This window comes from Dicentrarchus labrax, unplaced genomic scaffold (genome assembly GCF_905237075.1).
Source record: "Dicentrarchus labrax unplaced genomic scaffold, dlabrax2021, whole genome shotgun sequence".
Classification (NCBI taxonomy): domain Eukaryota; kingdom Metazoa; phylum Chordata; class Actinopteri; family Moronidae; genus Dicentrarchus; species Dicentrarchus labrax.
In genome coordinates this window covers 4,496,180-4,516,477 of record NW_026136713.1, presented here as the reverse complement: position 1 = coordinate 4,516,477, position 20,298 = coordinate 4,496,180, and the positions used below count along the sequence as shown (strand labels likewise).

The 20,298-nt window shown below is 40.7% G+C and overlaps 1 protein-coding gene across 6 annotated transcripts in view; it reads right to left on the bottom strand.

Moving 5' to 3' along the window:
* Window positions 1-20,298, bottom strand: part of LOC127374438 (ecto-NOX disulfide-thiol exchanger 2) — a 170,643-nt gene that overhangs the window by 125,475 nt on the left and 24,870 nt on the right. For all 6 annotated transcript variants that reach the window (XM_051419716.1, XM_051419719.1, XM_051419722.1 and 3 more), the window contains one exon: window positions 8,637-8,726. In XM_051419716.1, the coding sequence (XP_051275676.1) occupies window positions 8,637-8,670 (34 nt within the window). In that variant the 5' untranslated portion in view covers window positions 8,671-8,726. The remainder of the gene's footprint in view (window positions 1-8,636; window positions 8,727-20,298) is intronic.

Here is a 20,298-nt window from a genome sequence, read left to right as displayed (position 1 = left end):
CCTAGCCTTTGAAAAATACTGGATGGACAAGCCTATATCCTCTGCTTCACGTGTTCTGTAAAGTAGGTTGGTTAACCAAAACAGCGCATAACAAAACACATATTGGTCAAATTCAATTGGAATACAGTTGTGCATCAGCAGACACCCACAGTATTATTTATCAGCTGTATTTAGGGATATAAAAAAATCCAAAAAACAAAGCAACCAACTGATAGCTGGCTTTTTCCCTGTCTGCGTTTTCACCAGAAAGGACTTGTCATAAATAAACAGAATTTTTTTCCAGGCAGAATTCAATTACCCCTGTCAGCCAGTAGTAATGAGTAACAGCCAGTGCATGCTCTCATTCAATTTCGGTGTCCCTAGGGAATGATGTTTGTCTGATGTCTTGATTTTTTTTTAACAACGATGTTCTTTCTGTGGCCTGCTTAGTGTAGCAAAACATTCAAATCAAACACTAATTTGACTCTGTGCCTCGGCAGATGAAAGGAGCCTTCGCTTGCTTTTATGGTTTTGTATGAGAATGTGTGTGTTTGGTGACATTACAGCCCTCTTTAGTCAAATGAACTGCCTGACTTCAGCGTGAGGTGAAATAAATAAACTCTGGGTGAAAGATTCCACCATTTAAAAAAGACTTCAGTGAGGCCACATGCTCCATAAATCACGAGCCCGTATCGCCCAGCTCATCTCAGTTTCATATGTTAAAGCAGAAATGCAGAGAATGGTCGACCCAGTTAGATCTAATCTCCTGCTCAATACATTTGTTTGGTTAACAGGGAAATCTCTCATTTAATGAATTATTCAGATTCAATTACTGCATATTAAATGAGAGCTGGGCCTCATCGACAACTATCATAGTAAAATTCTAACAAGGGCTTTGAGAGGCATAGCCTTCCTCTTAACTAGCATTCGTTTCAGACAACATTTCCCTTCTCACTAAACAACATTTATGACTATTTGTCCTGTGAGATGTTGCCACTGTTCCGTCTGCTTCCAGCGCGTAATTTGCCAAACCACACACTCCTGTTTTCACTTGGCAAGAGTGCAACCATTGCTGTATCAACATGCCCTTTCCAATCAAACAACAGGGTTCAAGTAGCTGCTCCACGAGGCCTTCGGAGAGGGAGAGAGGATGATATTTAAAAAGGTTCTTCTCAGCCGAAAGACTATCAGTTTAAAGTGACTGCAGTGGTATTTGGTGTCTTCCATTTTGAGATCAATGAATGGTGTTTTTGCAGCCCAGACACGAGTGAAAAATGTCATTAACTCCACTGCCCTCTATGGAAGAAGACAGCCATCGCAGAAATGTGTCCTGAGGATGGGGTACATCTCTGTCTTTTGGGTTCTTGCTAGTTATCTTTGACCTCTATCTTCCTTAATCCTTCCCTTTCTAATTACCTGTCCCTTCCTCTCCTCCTCCCTGCTTACCTCACACCCCTGCCCCCTGACTGATGGTTAGCAGATGATCATCTGGACAGGAAAGGTTGAGGTGACTCCCCCAGCTTAAGTCACACCTCATTAAGTGAGCCTCACAGTGTCCCAGTTCACGTACTGGTGTATTCCTACTTGGATGAATTTAATGAGTTGTGGAGGAGTAACAAGGCACCATAAAAAGTGACTGGATCTAATGTGTTTGAAGATGCAGGACCACATTTACCATAGTTTTCACGATGATGTGAGATGAGGGAGTTACTGTAGGTGCCTCGTGACGGCAGCATCTGTTCTGGGAACCGGATTAGACTGAATCCAAAAGGAGGGCAGGTCTGCAACTAGAGAATTTCCCCTCAGCATGAATATTGATGGAGATGGGTCTCAAACAGAGTGCAAAACAACTGTTAACCCTTCTGCACTGTTTAAATGTTGTTAACAGCACTCCCTGCCCCACCATCACTCACAGCCAGAGAATCACTTGACTTAAACACCACTCATGCACTGCCACCAATATAGCCACAAGAAGAGGTGATGACAAATCGTGTTTGTTTGTTCTACAACGTTACCACACTGCATTCAAATGCTGCAGGTCCTCTGATACAAGTAAAAGCAGCGTATGAGAATAAGTGGGCATGGTGGCACATTTTGGCAGCTGTGTTGTGCAGCAAGCTGGTTGTGATTCTGGGCACCAAATGTGCCATCAGCCTCATGCAGGCATCAAACTTCACTGGCCCCAAGTCAACATTCACACAAAGGCAGGTAATGTCTTGAAGCCAAACTTCCAGCTCCCACCAAGAAGTCAACAAAACATCTGGCTGTGGGATAGTTGAAAAACAATTCTTGCACAGACCACTTATTCTTTTACATATTTATCCATTTATCTGCAAAATAATATGCTGACATATGCCTGCAGATATAAAAACAGCTGCAAATCTTAAGAGTAAGAGAGCCTGGCTTGAAAACTAATAATGTTATTTTTCTCAGCAAGTAGTTGAATTTTCTTGCCAAGTATTAGTCATAGCTTTGGTCATCTCTCTTCTGATGACTGTAATAGTGAAATATGTAGTCATTTTGATGATTTTTCTTTTAACATGACAGAAATTATTATCTAGTTTTAAATGACTGTTACCAATTATTTGATGATACACTGACAAAATGGTTCAGTCTTATGATTAGAAGAGTCTTGACAAACATCATGAGCATCCAGCCCTGTTGATGCTGTTGTAATTGGTTCTTGTATTACCTAACATAACTTTCAGGATGCTTTTAAATGTTCCCAAGCTAACTGTGCTTACTTCATCACTTCATCACTCACAAAAACAACAAAAAACAAATAAGCACCAGTGTAAAGAAACCAATTTTCTCTAAATATTCACAGAGTAGGATAGTTTATCAACCAATTGTGATTGGTGACCAATCAGTTGGTGCGCTCCTGAACAAGACTACAAAACAACTTAGATGAGAGGAGTTTTAAATTCAAAAGCATCACAAACTTCAGACCTGTACAGAAACTGGTCCTTTTTTTCATTTCTGTAGCTTGAATGGCTTGCACTTAATTTACATTTAATTTCTTTTGTTTCCCACCAAAAATAAAACGGAAGGTTTTTTTTCCGGTCATAATTGATTTTATTCAAATTTTATTGTCCACTAGAAATGTCACCATATCAAACCTTGAACCCAGTACCCTGTATTTTATTGAAATGTTGGCTGAATGCATTATTACATCCTTTCCTACTGCAGATGGATGTGTGGTAGGGGGTTGTGTGCACAGAATTTGATTAGTTCGTCCTATCCTGTGTGCACTGGGGAGACTAAAGCAAATGATATAATGAAAAGTGTTGTTTTTCTTTTGTTCATACAAACCTGACAAAATTAGGTTCCACCGTGAATGGACTTAAGCTTCAAGTCAGTGTTTAATTAACGAAGAAAAAGACAGAAAAACTTGGCGTCTTCATTGTTTTCACACCTTTAAACTGCCCAATACTACTGAAAGGGGATAATTAAAACCCACTAAAGGCTAAATATTCTAGATACTGTAGAAAACTCTGCAGTGTATAATGGTGAAGAAAGAGAGACGGCACAGAGAGAGCAGACCAGACGAGCAAGAGGGAGGGAGAAAGGCCAAGTATCAGACAGAGCATTCATTATCACCTGACTGACCTGCATATTGCGCTGTGTGAGAGTAATGGGAAAGGACACACTCATCGGCCAAAGCCCAGCAAGAAAGGTGCTTTTCATTCCCCCTCTCTTTCCTCTCTCTTAAGCAATCTGTCAGTTTCTTACTCGGTTCAATTTCTATTCTCGGACGATGTACTGTAGAACCCATTGTTTTTGAAAATACAATAACAGCTCGCAGAGACCAGTAATGGCGTGCCTAATGTTATGCATATTGAAAAGCAGTTTTTCTGAACATGATTATGTAACAGCTAATTGTCCATTTAATGTGAGTACTATCCCTGTTGTCAGTATTGTGCACTTGTGCATGTCATGTTAGTTACATGCAGTGGCAATAAAAAGGCAAAATTCCTTGCCAATGCTTTGAGCTGAATACAAATGTGGGCAGGCTAACGTAACATTGTCATGTTATGTTGCGTTAGCTTTGTAACATTTACTAATTAACACAAAACACAGCTGAGGCTGATGGGAATGTCAGTTTTGCTGATATTTGGTGAAAGTACTGGACATGATGATGGCGCTAAATGAAAAGATATGATGATCACATAAGTTATTATAATTCATCGTGGGTGGGACATGAACTCGTCTACCAGATTTGTGGCAATCCATCTGATAGCTGGCAAGACATTTCTGTCGAAACTATGAATGTCGCCTTGTGGTGGCACTAGAGGAAAAATCAGGGAATCACCAAAGTCGTAGTAGGATTCATTATCTAGGAACCATAAAACTCAAAATATCATGACAACCCATCTGATAGTTGTTGAGCTGTTTCAGTCTGGAACAAAGCGGTGGACCCACTGACCGACCGTCCAACCGACATTGCCGTCCTTATAGCAATGCTGCATGCATGGCTAAAGACCATAATACTGTATATATAAAATAATGTAATGAAGTGTCAGAGATGCAAAGCAGCATACACTGTTTTGCAGTAATGCAAAAAGGAAGCAAATACACTCAATGAATGAATGCACGACCAGGTGAGTGATTTAGTTTCTTGATCCATCATTTGCGTCAATTAATTATGATTATGATGTAATCATGTTGTAAGCAATGTTGCTTGGGACAAAAATTGCTCTGGGATGAATAAAGTTTTAACTCATCTTATCTTATGCAAGCTTTATACTAGAGATATGGTTTCTTTTGGACAGCCAGCGTTACCAGTGCCCTCAGTATTGAATAGTGTCAGGGACCAAACAGTCAAGCAATGAGGAAAACAGGAGTTTGTTAGAAAATAGGGTTTTTTTTAATTTACCTAAAAATACCAAACAATAGAAACCAAGAATTTAACATCTAGGCCTATAAAAGAGGTCAACAAAATATAACTATACTCAAAACAGCATACAACAAACAGAATATGAACTGAACAAACTGACCTAACTGAATGAGGCTCACAAGGGAACATATATAGTGGCTTGGCCAAACCAATTTACACACAGGGGGAAAAGAAAACGGCGCCAACTACAATTACTACAAGTAAAACAAACTAAACCCAAAATCCCCCTCCAACATGGCAGCACATGGTACGGCTCGATTGGCAGGCCACAGGATATAACAATCCTCCGCCCTTGGCCGCGCCTTTCTTCCACCAGGACAGACCTCTTCCACATGGTAACACAAGAAACAATGATTAATATAACAGAAAATATTTACTTAACCCTACAATGTGGAAATGTGTGCACTCTATTTAAGACAGTTTACAGTGTATGGCCAAAAGCAAATAAATGTATATTATAACTAAAATAAACTATGTAATCTGTCATTTGAAATTATGAATTGTTTGAGGTATGGCTAACTGCAAAAAGAACCTAACCTGTGAACTTAACGAAACATGGTATCCTTGTGTACTGTATTACCATTGCTGGCTGTTACCCTGTGTGGCTTGAGCCATCACAAATTGAGCATAGCGTTAGTTCAGGCAGGGCACGAAGTCAGGCTTAGCTTTGAGTTACAGCTATATCATACGATCACAGCTAGTCATAAACATACATCAGCTGATTCCTCTAAGCTTCCCATTGGATACCATACACAGTCAGCTGACAGCTCACCTGATTTCCTCAAGCATCCAATTGGCAAACATCTACATGGCGCCTTATTTAAGCTGCTTTAGCCTGCCTGCCTATCTCTGCTGCTCCTCTACAAGTCTGTTTGCCAGGATGTTGTGTGCGTTACTTGTGGTTTGTCGTTTGTTTCTACTTGTCCTGTCTGCGGTGAGTATCATGGCGGGTCAATTGCATTGTGAAGTCTCAGCAGCGATCTCGGCTGTTGGGGAGAGTGTCGCTTTTGAACAACATCCGCAGTTCTGTCTGGCTGCTCTGGTTCTGGGGGGTCTGCAGAAGGGGGGAGGAATTGCTCCTGCGGCTCCGCTGCAGTCCCGGTCCGGCTCCGGCTCCGGCTCCGGCGCTGCGCTGCCTTCCAGGGGAGCGCGGGTCCCAGGCGCAGCGGCCGGGTCCACCTGTCTTGCTTGTCAGCTCTGTCCAACATCCGGTTGTCGCTTGCCGTCATGGGTTCAAGGGTCCAGGGTTCGGTTTGGCACGTCAGGCCGGCCAGTCTTCGTCCGCAGTTGGCCTGTTTCCCTCTTCGCTGTCTGCAGGTAGAGCGCATGGTCCCACAGGTGCAGCGCTTGACGATGACGTCCAAGCAGCTTGTTTTGACGGCGTCACATTCCCGCCGAGAATGCTGGGAAGTGCAGTCCCAATCACCATAGGGAAGAACGTGCTGCCTCTCAAAAAGGGGGCATGAGAGATAAACCTTCAACCCCAGTAAACGTCCCTGAGCTGGGGAAGGCGCTAAGAAAGCATCTAAACGCTGTTTAGTGATTATCTGTTATAGGGCTGGTTCATGGTTCTTAGCTGGGCTGACTTGGTTGCCAAAACCTACAATCTGCTTTGAAAGAGCTGAGATAGTCGATGCTTTACTGAAGAAAGGATAACAAAAGGTTTATATTGGTCCATTCATAAATCGCCTTCTCAACAAGCATTAAGGTATAGCTACCAGGAAATATTCAGGGAAAATAAATAAAATAAAAACATAATTATTAATTTATCTGCTCTTGCAAAGGCAAAACTGAGGTATAAATAGTTTAAATCCTCCTGCACTTTTCCCTTATTTTATGCTATAATCTACAATGCCATCAGTTGATTAAGGAAGCATGTAGAGGCACATGGCTTGCCAAGGCAGATGTCACAGATGCATTTAAGTCATGCATTACACCTTCACACTGGCATCTGTTCGGTTTAAATGAAGAGAAATGTACTTCTCAGTTAGGCTCACCTTTGGTTGTTACAGCCGCCCCAATATTTGATACCTATCAGAGGCTCTCTGCTGGATTCTTTTAATAACTGCAACTGCTTTCGTGCTCCATCTCGTAGACGATTTTCTGTTAGTTGACTATCAATTCAAAATCATGCATTTTTGCTCTTAAATATACCTTTAAAACATTAGATCTTCCGCTATCCAAGGAGAAACATCAGACCCTGTAAGGCTAGAGTTCTAGGCTTCACTCTAGATAGTGTACTGATGCAAAATTGCATCAAAGAGGTAATGAAAGCAGCAGGCAGTAGTATTTCCAAAAGAGAACTGCTCTCCTTGCTTAGACATCTTAAATTGGCATGTGTGTTATTCCCCAGGGAAGTTCCCTTATATCCAGGCTTCTGGACCTCTCCGATTTATAGAGAACTCCATGATATGGTGAGCTTGGATGAGGGCTGCAGATCCGAGCCCCAGTCCTGATCTCTCCTGTGTGATAATGGTATGGCATCTCCTTCTTTTACAATGAGCAGCTAGAATCATCATTTGCCATTAATTATAAAAAGACGCAGCATATTGATTACATATAAATTAATCGAACACTGTGTGCCAGTTCACCCTGGGCGCTTTATGTCAACAGCAAGGTCTAACAGTGTGACTGCTATGATCTACTAGATCCAATTGGCAAACATCTACATGGCGCCTTATTTAAGCTGCTTTAGCCTGCCTGCCTATCTCTGCTGCTCCTCTACAAGCCTTTTTGCACCCACCTCCACCCCAGCTCCCCCTTTTTATGTTGTTTCTAATTAATCAATGTCATTTTCTGATTGCCACTGATGCTTGCTCTGTTCTGTACCCTGCGGGGTCTCTGCTGCCGCTCTCCTTGTCTTAAACCTTTCCATGTATGCACATGGAAGGGCAGGGAGGTGTGCTCTCCCTGTCTTAAGGTTTCCACGTAGGCACACGGAAGGACAAGGAGGTCCCAGAACAGAGCCGTACCGCCAAATGTAAAATTCTGCTTGAAATATAAGATATTTTGACAAAAGTGGTCCTGACTGAAATAGCATGACAAGACTGAGGACTCTAGTTTGAGGGCAATAAACTGGTGCAATCCATGGCCAATAACTACCCAGTGCATGTCTTTTCTCACAATTTCACACAGGCACTAACAAGATATACTGAGCCAGAATCCCACTTAATGTGCCGTCTTCTCTGGTGTGGCATCCTTGATCTGGCTCTGTTGTGAATATTCTTCTGTGTGCAAGTTCACAAGTAAAGCCTCCCATTCAAATAAGTACCCCTGCTGTAGTATGTCACTTTGGATTAAAAACATCTTTTCAAATGACAGCGTTGTAGTCACATATTCAGGTTCACAAATAAAATGAATTTGTGACAGCATGTGTGTGTGTCACTGCTCCCCATGTCAAGAGTTCTTTATGGATCACACTGTATGTGTATGCTTGAATGAGATTAACACTTCAGATCAGAAGCCTTGACACTAATAACTAAGAGGATGCAGCAGATTTTGATGTCTGCACAAAAAGAAACCAAAGTAAACATAAAAAATAAACATGATTAAAGGAGAATAATTCAAATCCAGGAAAGAGTGAGGCAGGTACAGAGGTTAAAAAGAAGCGGGTAGATGGAGATCTTTTGAGATAGATATAAAATAAGACCGGTAGAAGGTGCACTGACTATTTTGTTTGAGGGTGAAGCAAAGCTATGACCAGCTAATCCTATTTGTGATGTGAAACCTCAGTATTTATTGTATGTATTATTATTCTTACCTGCGACTCGGGTTGATCTGTATTCTTTGTACATCCTAGATATGCAGCGCCATTGTGTGTGATCTCAGCTTCTCCGGTCTTGTTGCAAATCTGTTTGGGAAAACAAAATCACAAAATCAACAATAACAAAGTGATCAGTTGCTGTTTGTTATGCTTATAAAAATGCCCTAGAAGAGTCTCTTATGCCACAACTCTGCAACCCGACTTTTTCATTTTGTGGTCCTTCAAGGACGCTGACTGAGAGCAGTTAAGAAGGGCCAAAATAAAAGGGCTTTGTCTTGAATAGAGATAGAAGACAAACAGAGGAGAATGTAATTCATCCGCTTTTCCAAGAGGCACGACCTCCCTGCTTTGTGGAGCAGAAGCTCATCGGAGCCAGAGAGGGCTCTGAGGCGCGGGAGGGTCCCATTGACTGTGCTATTAACACTCAAACTGGGAGGATCAGCATAGAGGAAATACAAAACGCTGCCAGAAGGATGCACAGAGAATTCTGTAATGTATTTCATTCCAGCGAGAGGGACCCTGAGGGTGCCGTGATGACCAGAGTAATTGGCTTTCTCCAGCTATGATAATCTGCATCAGTCATGCCATGCCAACACACTCTCAGGCCACTGAGAAGGTCACAGTGATGCCCGGACCCCGCTCCTCTCTGCTGACTGCAGCCGCTGAATTCCTATTGAAAGAACGCACAAGCAAGACATTTTTTCTGTATTCTTGGGATTTTACCTTAAGGGGACTTCCAGGGACTTGAATTGTTTTTTTATTCTAGACTTGTTTAGTATCAATGCTTTTGTTTTTGACTTGGAATTTAATTTTAGGTTTACAAAAACCAGCTCAAACATAACTTATATGTCATAAAATAGAGCTGAAAGAATTAATTGACAAATTGGCAGATTCACCAAAATTAGGAAAATGAATTGATGAATGAATTGCTATCAAGTGTCAAATAAAGTAAAAACTCCCCATCATATCTCACAGCTTTAGTAGGATTTGAATGTATCAGTTCTGTTATTCTCCTTCCCTCTATTCTCCATGTCAGACAGCGATAAGATTTTTATCACTTATCGCCTGACATGCAGGTATAGTTTGACAAATACTGTAAACGACAAGTGCAAAAAGATCACGGCTGACAATAACATCTTTATAAACTACTATGCATGTAGGTTAAACTGCTCTTTTGTAACCAATACAATTGATGAGCAGCTCACAGCGTGCAGTAAGGCTTATACAACCAGACATTGACATCAGTTGAGGACATGTACTGTACGAACAAACCTGTTTCCTTGAAAGTGTGGACTTACACTGCTGTTATAGAACTTAACGTTCCATTATTTCTTTCATAACAGTACTGATCATTTTAATCTGGGGACAAGCACTTTACATTTGCAACTATATAACTGTAGAAAGGTACTGAAACCCTGCATCCTTTATTGTTGTTGGCAGTCAAGGCCTTCAGTGAGTACTGTGGCCAGGATATCTTTATGAAGTTTTATCTATCTATTTTTTACCAGCAATTTTTTAAAGTCATAGCCACATTGATTAACTGAACTGTGTACCTCTATCAGTGCAGCTGTGGCTCAGAGGCAGAGTGGGTCGTTCCTGAATTGGAAGGTTGTGGGTTCGATCCCCGGCTCCTAGCTCAAAGAAGTATCCTTGAGCAAGATACTGAACCCCAAATTGCTCCCGAAGCCATGCATCAGTGTGTGAGTGTGCATGAATGTTAGTTTCTGTTCGAAGGACTTTGCCATCACTGAGTGAATGTGTGTGAAAGGGTGAATGTGGCACGTAGTGTAAAAGCGCTTTGAGTGGTCGGAAGACTACAAAGGCGCTATACAAGTACAGGTCCATTTACCATTTACCATCAGCATCAGATTAGCAACATATATGGCGAAACTCCGCTTCCAAGACAGACCACCTTCTTGGTCCCCTGAGCAAGAGCTACCCAGGGTTCTACTGCTACACAGTATCAAAACAGCTTATTAAAGTTATTGCATCTGTTGTGGTGAATACACAGAACAGAACAAAAGTAGTGTTGCCCAAAATTCTTCCCAAGTTTCTACAGACTATAATGATGAGGGTTTTTTTTACTTGTATTTGTCTGTAGTATAATCAAATTTATTACGAAGGTGTCCTTATCAACACTGCTGACCTCTAATGACCCCCAAATATGATTCAGTGGAGACAATCTGATAACCTTCGATTAATCCTGGGAATACAGGGAATGTTTATGAAAGAATGCACAATTGTTTCCTTTTTCCACATGGTTTCAATATAGAAAACAATGAAGACTGGGATAAAAGAATGCTTGGGGAATGGGGGGAAAGGAGAAACATGATTAAAACGCTGGCTTGTGTTCAGAAAGGGGCTCTCAAAGTATGAACATTTACAAAAAAGATTATAAAATATTTTGAAAAGGACAAAACATCACTATTCCCATAATTAAACCCATCTTTAACACCTCCCCCATTTAACAATCCCTTTTTAACTCATAATAGTCCGAAGTCTTTGTTTTCCCACAATGGCTTGTGTTAGGACAATTTTGAAAAATTCCAAAACAACTAAGATAGATTTGCAATTGAATGTAACTAAAAAAAGGTTCTATATGTAACTTTCAGAAAACCGTTGTTAATAGCAACACCAGTGGCCATTAAGTGAACTGCAGTCAGCATTCTGTTGCTAGCACTCCGTACACAGTACGCTGGCGAGAGCAATTATCATCCTGAGCATCTGCCAGAAGTGACATACAAGGAACTGAGGGTTGGAAAATCAATTACAATCATAATTAAAATAACGTTGCTACCTGCAATGTTTCTATATTCTATTTGGACCACTGTCTCCATGCTACTAACCAACTGTTTACAAATCACCCCATCAGGCAAAACCACAAAGCAACCAATGGCAGACCCACACTGCACACCAAGCCAGCCGCAACTAGCTTAGGCTATAGTTAGATAGTTGGATGCTCCTCCCCCTTGCATTGCTCTTGGCTAGTTGAAAAAGCATCGTTTGCTTTGTACCATGACATAAGTTATTGTGGGCTAAAACACTGTTTGTCATTCATCAGCTGAACATCGGTATCTGCCTTTGTTTGTCTTTTTGACGTCGGCCTATCAGCAAATAAGAAGGCATTCACCTATGTCAGCAACCAATGTTTATATGTTGTGTTGCATCACTTTGGCGCTGACATATTGTTGTGTTGGTTATTTCCAACTCGGATATTAGAGAAATAATCACCTCCATTTTCCGGCACTGGCACAAATTACACAAAGAGTCCTACCTATGTGCTCCATGCAGCAGCACAGACAGTAAGCAGCTGTTCAGCTCGGCATCTCACATCTTGGGTGAGAAGAGGAATAGACTGAGCTGCAACAAGGCAGAGAGGCTTATCTTTGTAGATTTCTTTGTTTCCCTGACACAAAAGGGTGGATAAATTACCACAAAAAAACATCGGAATCAACCTAATTGTTCTTTTAAACATGGGTATCAGTATCAGCCCAGAATTTGGTGCATCCCTATTTGTCGTAACACATAATATCATGGATCACAATAGGTGGTGAATTAATTTGCTACGTTAGCTAGCTAGCAATTCATTGCAGTAATGTGAGCTTTGACTTTGAACATTGTGTTGGACTCTGACTCTGAGTCGTTTGTGAGCAGGCTCTATTTATAAGCTAATGTTAGATAGTGGTGCACATTGTTGGCAAAAGTGGGCAGAGAAGACACTTGGGAGTGTCACACAGAAGATGTTCTGAACCTCGCAGGTATTTGGACCTATAGGTGGCGTTACACGAAACAATGAAACAGCTGAAAATGTGGGCAGATCATTCACCAAAGTAACAGCAACCACAAGTAGAAAGCCAATGAGAAAAGGCACACACCCCCACTGAGAGGACAAAGAAATAGGCTACTTATTCACCATCAGAATGGCATTAGCCTAAACTTCAGAAAAATAATGACAGTTATTTTAATTTGGGAAAATAAGATAATGGGGGGCGGTGCATATAAAATCAGTTTTTTAAGTCCTTTGTGGGCACAACAACAAATGGTATTCATCACTCTTAAGGCACCCACATTCCCCATCATATTTGTTATTACCAACATCTTTCATTTCCACACACTTAGCTCTAAAATACTCTTCTATCGTTTGGAAAAAAGCTGGAGCTGCTAACCTGAGGAAATGTGCACACTAATGATTATGAATGAAGCAGAGAAGCTGGGAAGAGAGAAGTTTCACACTGGCCTTTGAAATCAGTCTCCGAAATTGTGATTCAGATCCAGCAGCAGGCTTACCAATATGCAAGCTTCAGAGCAAGCACAAAAGCTGAGGAGTTTTATGCAGACACACTTGCTGAGACCATGGACATTATTAAAATGGAAAAATAGATTTTCTTTGTAGCAGAAATGCAACTTGAATTGTTTGTCAAAATGAGGAAGAAGGTATAAGCAATCAGCCAGATGGCTAAAATTATATAAGGGTTGATGATTGTTTGGTCGAATTTCTTAGTAGTCAAAAAAACATCTCAGCGGCATTGTATGCATGATTGTTATTGATGGCTGCTCATGTGTTACTGGTAAATCAATAGAGCGAATAGGCAACAATGTCAGTTTTACTGCTTCAAAATGCCATTAGACATTTCTGCATCCCCTCCTACAGACATTAATCATTCAGACAATGTGTTTAGCCTTGTGTAAGTATGTATTTTCACATGTATTTTCACACATAGTTCAGCACATTTGTCATCTTGACGAATGCACCAGGCCAGACACCTGTGTCTAGTAGGGATTAGAGGATCCCCTCAGTGAGGAGAGGATTATCAGAGTGAACTGGCCCCTATAGTGATGGAGAAGGGAGATACCTCATAATAGCCCCGATAGGTCCATTCATCTTTTGTCTCCACAGCAGGGAAACAGCAGCCTGGGAAGGCACAAACCAAATCGCCCTCTGCAACAATCTGCAGCGTTGGATTAATCATACCAACTTCACAAGAACCGATCGGTACTTCACAAGCAACTCTCGTGTACCTTTTCTTTCCTGTAGCTGTCCCTCAGCCGGCGCGCTTATCTCTGTGATGAAGCACCTCATCTCCCACACAGGGGCAACAAAATGAAGGCTTGCAGGTTTTTTACATTTGTCTGAAAATCATATAAATATATCCACAGCATCAAGCAGGGTAAGAAGCACAACCTATCTACTACAGTACAACCACTTTGACGACACAAATGCAAACAGAAAAGCGTTTAAAAAGTAGATCTACAGATTTAAGTCTTAAAAGTTTAGGTTGGTAAGTGGTTATTTCATTTTGTTAGGGAAAACACTGACAAAAATGTAATTAATTATTCTACCAACTCACTGCTATGTATCCTCTGTGTCAATCTGTGGTGTAGCAGATTTAATGTTTCTTAATAGTCCAGTATGTAACATTTAGGAGGATTTATTGGTAGACATGGAATATGATATAATGATATATAATTGTTTTTGTTACCTTAGAATGAGCCTTCTACATATCTACAGATGCCGTGGGTTGCCTGCCATGTTGAACTGCCATGTTTGTACAGTAGCCCAGAAGGGACAAACCAAACACTAGATAGGGGCGTTTTTGCGCTTGTTTTCACAGTCACCGTAGTTTTTCTCTTGTACTTGGAACGGGAAGGTGAAGCAAGAGAGTTGAGGTCTGCAACTATACCGCTAGATGCCACTAAATCCTACACACTAGATATTTAAAGTATAGCTGGCAATAGGGTAGTTTCAGAATACAGGTATATGAATCTTTGTATAGCACTGATGGAAATGTGTTGGTTCTATATCACACACATAGTAGTAGAAATACAGCAACCTTTAAAAGTCCACTACTTGAGCAATTGAGGGTTATAAATATTTTCAAATGGTTTATAGTGCTCTAACAATAGTTCTTTTATATGAGAATAAAAAAACATGTTGTATGTAAAGGGCAGAAAGTTCAAAGCTAAGTACAATGTTCATCTTCCTGATAACTGCTATTGTTTGAGCCAATATTAAAAAAAGATGAGCATACAATATATGTAAATGTTCAATATTTGTCTAGAGACAATACTCGAGAATAGATTCTCAACGAGTATTGTGGGTTTTATACAGTTGGTTGGACGCATATGTGAGGAACTATGAGGCAAGGAAAACCATTGCAGTTGTCAGATGTCACATGTGGGTTGTGGGAAATAAAAACGCATCACTGGACAGAATAATTGTCATGTTTGTTGTGATGTGCCTATTTCTGTCACCCTTCATACAATCACAATTAGCAAAACTGTGCGTGCTCCACAATCAACATAATTAATCATTTTAACTGCATACAAAAAAAATGTACAGTATATACTAAAAATACAGCCACAGCTCTTCCCACACCATGGCAAACATGCAATCACGTGGTTCAGTATCCGTTTGTTAATGAGCCCCCGCTGACATGTTGAAGAGATGACAGTCTGTCAAGCTTTTCTACACACAGGCAAACAACATGCTGGAGAGATGGCAGCACCATGGTGCTGCAATATGTGCAGGCCACAGTGTAAAAACAATTGTAAATGAAAATAAAAAAAACAAATGCAGAGAAACACTAAAGCAGTCATCTGTGCCCTGTGGTTGCACTTCTCGAAGATATGGTCGTAGATCTTTTTTTTTGTGGTCACAAATCATTTCATCCAAAAACTGTTTATATAAACATTTTAAAACAAAAAAAATAACTACTTACATTCACTCCATTCAGCAGTGAGTGATAAAAACTGTGCAAGAGAACAAGTGTCTGTGCTATAAATCATCTGTATAGCTTTTCTACCAACTAAAGAGTTGCTTGTGCAGTCACGTTGATGTTACACAAAAGATTTAACTTTTGCACGTATCACAAAAAAATGTTTAAGACAGCCAGAGGGCAAAGAGATGGCCGCTAGAGGAGAGAGACAGCAGAAGTTCACTCTTCAAAGAGAAAGAAGCTGGTTACGCGTAAGGTAATCTTCCATCATTTAGACATGGCCGAGGCTGAAAACTCGGATGTTGAGCAGGAAAACAATGCGGTACAATGTTAACAGACATAGCCAGAGGACCAACACTGCTATTTTCTATCGCCCCGAGACAGGAAACAAGCGTGAGGAAAGAAATAAAATGGGCAACTCAAATAACAACATCAACATCCTCAAATAACAAATAAAACTGCATCTTAGGTTTGTGGAAAAGTTTACACAGGACCTACAGCTCTGGTGTAATGATAGTTTTAAGAGTTACACAATGTAGAGTGAACATACTTGAATGTGTCTACATGCTAGTGGAGCCATTCTGAAGCCCGTGGTCATTAAGAGGTGATCGCAGAGTGATTGTTATCCTAGTTTTCATTAAAGCATCCAACAACAAAAAAACAGATAGTGGAGTCCAAGGTGATGTCCTCAAATGTCTTGTTTTCTTACTCTAATGTAAGAAAAGGAAACATAACAAAGTCTCAAGTTTGAGAAGCTGGAACCATCATTTGGCGTTTTTTGCTTAACAAATTACTTAAATGATTAAAAAATATTTGCTAATTATTTTTTCTGTTGACTTATTGCTGCATAAATCGCCAAATCGCTGCACCTCCTAATGCTTTACTCTGTTATAACATCAACACCGATGCCTGGATATACCCCCTGGAGTCTCGCACACGAGAGTACAGTAAAGAGAACTGTTCCACATGCAACAAAATACAAGCAATAAAGGAACTAATGAACCTAGCCAAGCTGCTTTTCATAATTTGTAAACACGGTCTTGGTCTCTGAGCGCAAAACTCTCTTGACTGACAGCTGTGGTGCTGGGTATGGGAAACAACCTCACTGACTTAACTGTTTCATTAAAGGCAGTCTTGGGAGAGGCTTTCGCTCCGTAATTTACGAGTGGGCAGGGAGCCAGTGTGTGTTGTTTGACAGCCGTACACACATGCTGTCTTTGGCCAGTGAGGAGGTTGGGGAAATAATTTTTTCCCTCTCATTCACAGACACCGTGAGCTGCAGTCCAGGATATAATTTGGTCGTGCCAAAACAAAACAACAACCGACAAAGAGAATTTCATTAAAAAAGACTAAAAATAAACAGGATGTAATATCGGCTGGAGAGGCAGACACAAGTGTTTAGGTGGCTAAAGTATTAATGTGTGTACAGTTTCCCTCTGAGAAAAGATCTAAAAAGAAAAACTCAAGTGCGTGTGATTAGTTTATTACGTTAATGAGGCAAAGCATGACAAAGAGGGAACTTAATGAGAATATTAAGAGTAAATGAGTAAATGACTGATTACTAGACATGGTCATAAAAAGGAACAATGCTGTGTTGTTTTTAAGATCTCTGTCATTATGTTCAGTCTCCATCCGGTAAAAGTCAAGGCTTTTATATCTTATAAAAGTCCTAAAATTGTGGCCAGAGGCAGTATCCTTCAGAGTGTGGTTCAAGTGCACAATAGCCTTTATTAAAATACATGGCACAGTCCTAGTTTGAATATGGGCAACAGGGTGAATGTGTGGCAGGGTATTCCTGGAACGGAGCAGAGGTGTTGAGTCAACCAACCCTTGGTAAATAAAGGTTTAAAAAAGCAATCTTGCATGTGAAGGGGTAGATGGGGCCCAGCTCTCCCTGTCACAAGTACTTTAGTCAGGGAAGAAAGGTAGGAGGGCAGACTAAAGCATGTGTATAGAGGGTAAAGGATGAGACAGGGAGGCCAACGCTGCCACTACAGGCAGACACCCCTGTCCTTAACTCTGATGTCTCGGTTAGACCTACGACACGGGATAAAATATTAAACTCACATCAAGCAGGAAAATACTTAGGAAGGGAAGTCGGAAGAGATTAAAATAATACGTCACCCGAAGAGAATCACACTCTAAATAGTCAGTCCACACACAGCTCTTTCCCAGTCACCATATGAAATTGAGCTGTTAAAGGATTTCGGAAAAATCTGATTAGCTCCTCAAAAAAAAGGAGGCGTTCTTCGTTGCAAGGATCCCCATGACTGAAATGGTTTTAGGCAACCACAACACTCATTGACCAGAGGAGGGTGTTGCCTTGTATTACAACAAATACTGTGTGGGATGCTGTGAATCAACGACCACAGGCAGTAGAATTCACTCTCAGCTGTACAAAACATAGTACACTTTTCTCATCCTTTGTCGAACTAACATTAAAGCAAGCTATAATAGGTATAATCGTCTGTGTCTTAAATTACTTGTCATGCAGTTAAAGCCAAGTATGCAGCTGTCTCACTTTTAACAGATTCCATTTCTGCCTGCACCAGCACATGAGCTGGGTGCTCCATATTTTCATACTCTGAATGAAGAATAAAGAGAGAAATAAAGAGATGAAGTCCTTTGTCGATTGGTGCTTAAGTGTATGTATTTTATGTTGCAAGGATCCACAATTAAAAAGAATACACATTTGGCTGTCACTCATTGTAATAATGAAATAATACCATCTGTGCAAGTCAGTGGAAGTTATGAGGAGGCATCCTCATTCATCTGGTCCATTGTGTTCCCTGCAGGCCCTGACCAGAGTGCACAGTCTTTGATTGAAAAGCAGATGAGTCTGTTCTGCTCCTCAATGCAGGCTTCTCTCTTAACAGCTAATTACCTTGTCTCAACACCGAAACGGCCTCTGATAAGAGGTATGAGTTGCTTAGAATTAGAGAGAAACTGTGCAGCATACTGACACAATTAAACCTAGACACAGATAGGCTTTTTTAGGATGCAGGATAGACTGGGAGACCTTTTAAAGAAGGCTACACGCTATTATGTGAAATGCTATGGCTGCATCTTACAATTATTGACAATATCGATTATTATAGATCTGCTGATTATTATTTTCATGATTAATTAAATAATTGTTTAGTCTATAAATTGTTACTATAACATGAAGAACCAAGATGATGTTGTCAAATGTCTGGTTTTGTTCAATTAACTGTCCAAAAGAAATTAAATGGACAATATCAAACAGAGAAAAGCAGAAAGGTGCTAAATAAATATTAGCAAATATTTTCAAATCTTCATATTCACTGACAAACAGTTTCAATTCTAATTTCTGTTGATTGACAAATTGATAAATTGCTTAGCTGTTTAATTTACTGCATCAAGGTCCAATGTTACAGTCAGTAGTAATCTCCTCCTTGGTTTCCCTGTATCTGTGTGTTTGGACTCCTCCCACTCTCCGTGATTACCTGCTCACCTGTCTAACTGCTCAAACTTGCCAGCCATCAACTCATCAGCCCTGCAGCATTTAAACCCTGCTTCTCCATCCACTCTCTGCCAGATCGTTGCATCTACAAACCCGGTAGTAACCTTCTAGGCCAAGCTGGAGTATTTAAGAGAAGTGTTTTGTGCTACGAACTTTAACCTTGTTTTTCCCCGTGTCTCAGGATCATACCCTTCGCTGTAGCTACCTGCCCGCTGCTTCCTGCCTGCCACGCTGCCGTAATCTTCCAGGGTTAGGGTTAGTGTGATCTCGAGTTTATCGAGTTTGTGATCTGCTTTTGGGTTCCTCTGTTTAACGTAACATCCACAGCAGGCATCAATGACCAAACTAATGAATTAAAAAAAGTAGCCAGCACCAGATATTATTTGTCATTTTACATTGATAATCAGTGCATTAAAAACCAGGAATATGTTTGCAACATATATGAATAGCGTCCGAGTCCAAGGAAATAAAACAGAGTCAAGTTATTCCAGTAGGTTTCAGAAATCTTTCATGCGTCAGTGTTTCCTCTAGGATTTTTAGCAGTGGGGGGTCAACGGGTGTGCATTATGTTGGCAGGATCATTTAAAAGGCAACCGTGACTACATTGTGCGTCTGCCCCATTTCTGATACCGTGGTGGCAGAAATTTAACAGCGGCGGGCCGCCGCTCCAAGATCACCATAGAGGAAACACTGTGCTTAGCGCCAAATATTCCTGCCTATCTAAAGATATTTCAGATTCTACTTTCTTAACCTCTATAAAGCGCTCTCCCAATTAGAATGTAGTTTGACACTTTAAAATCTGATAATTTAAATCACAATAAGTATAAAAGTTTACAGAAACCATGCTACTAAATTGTTGGAGGAGTTGCTAAAAGCTGCTGGTAGGACAATAACTAATTCTTCCCTATTTACTCTGCTGTAGTCATTTCTCACGCCACCAAATCTAGCCGTACCTTGAAGCAAATTATAAATAATTAATTGGCCACAGTGAAGACAAATTCCATCATACTGCCCAGCACCATTATCACGGCTGATTAAGCTACCTAAGGTAATTTACTTCATTGGTGGCAATGCCTCGGCAATCCTAACCAGTCAGATCAGAGTGCTGACACTGAGGTTAGCTGGGAGCCTAAGACTGACAAGACGTCCTTACAGACTGACACAATGGGCCAGGTTGTCTGCCCTCCTGTCCACATAATGACAAGATGGAGGGAATTACATTCGTATGAGGTTTGAATTTGTAATTATATACGGTTTAACTCGTTTCAGCAAAAATCTTCTCATTCAGTTACGCTATAACTTACTGAGACTCCTATTTAGAGCGTAGGTACCGCATGTGCCCACAGTGGAGATTTAATCAGAGAGCTCTCTTTGATGGCCCCTACTTCATACGAGTATGAGGTGTGGATTCAAGTTTTTGAAACTGGCAGTTCATCATTAAACTCATGTCCAAGTCATT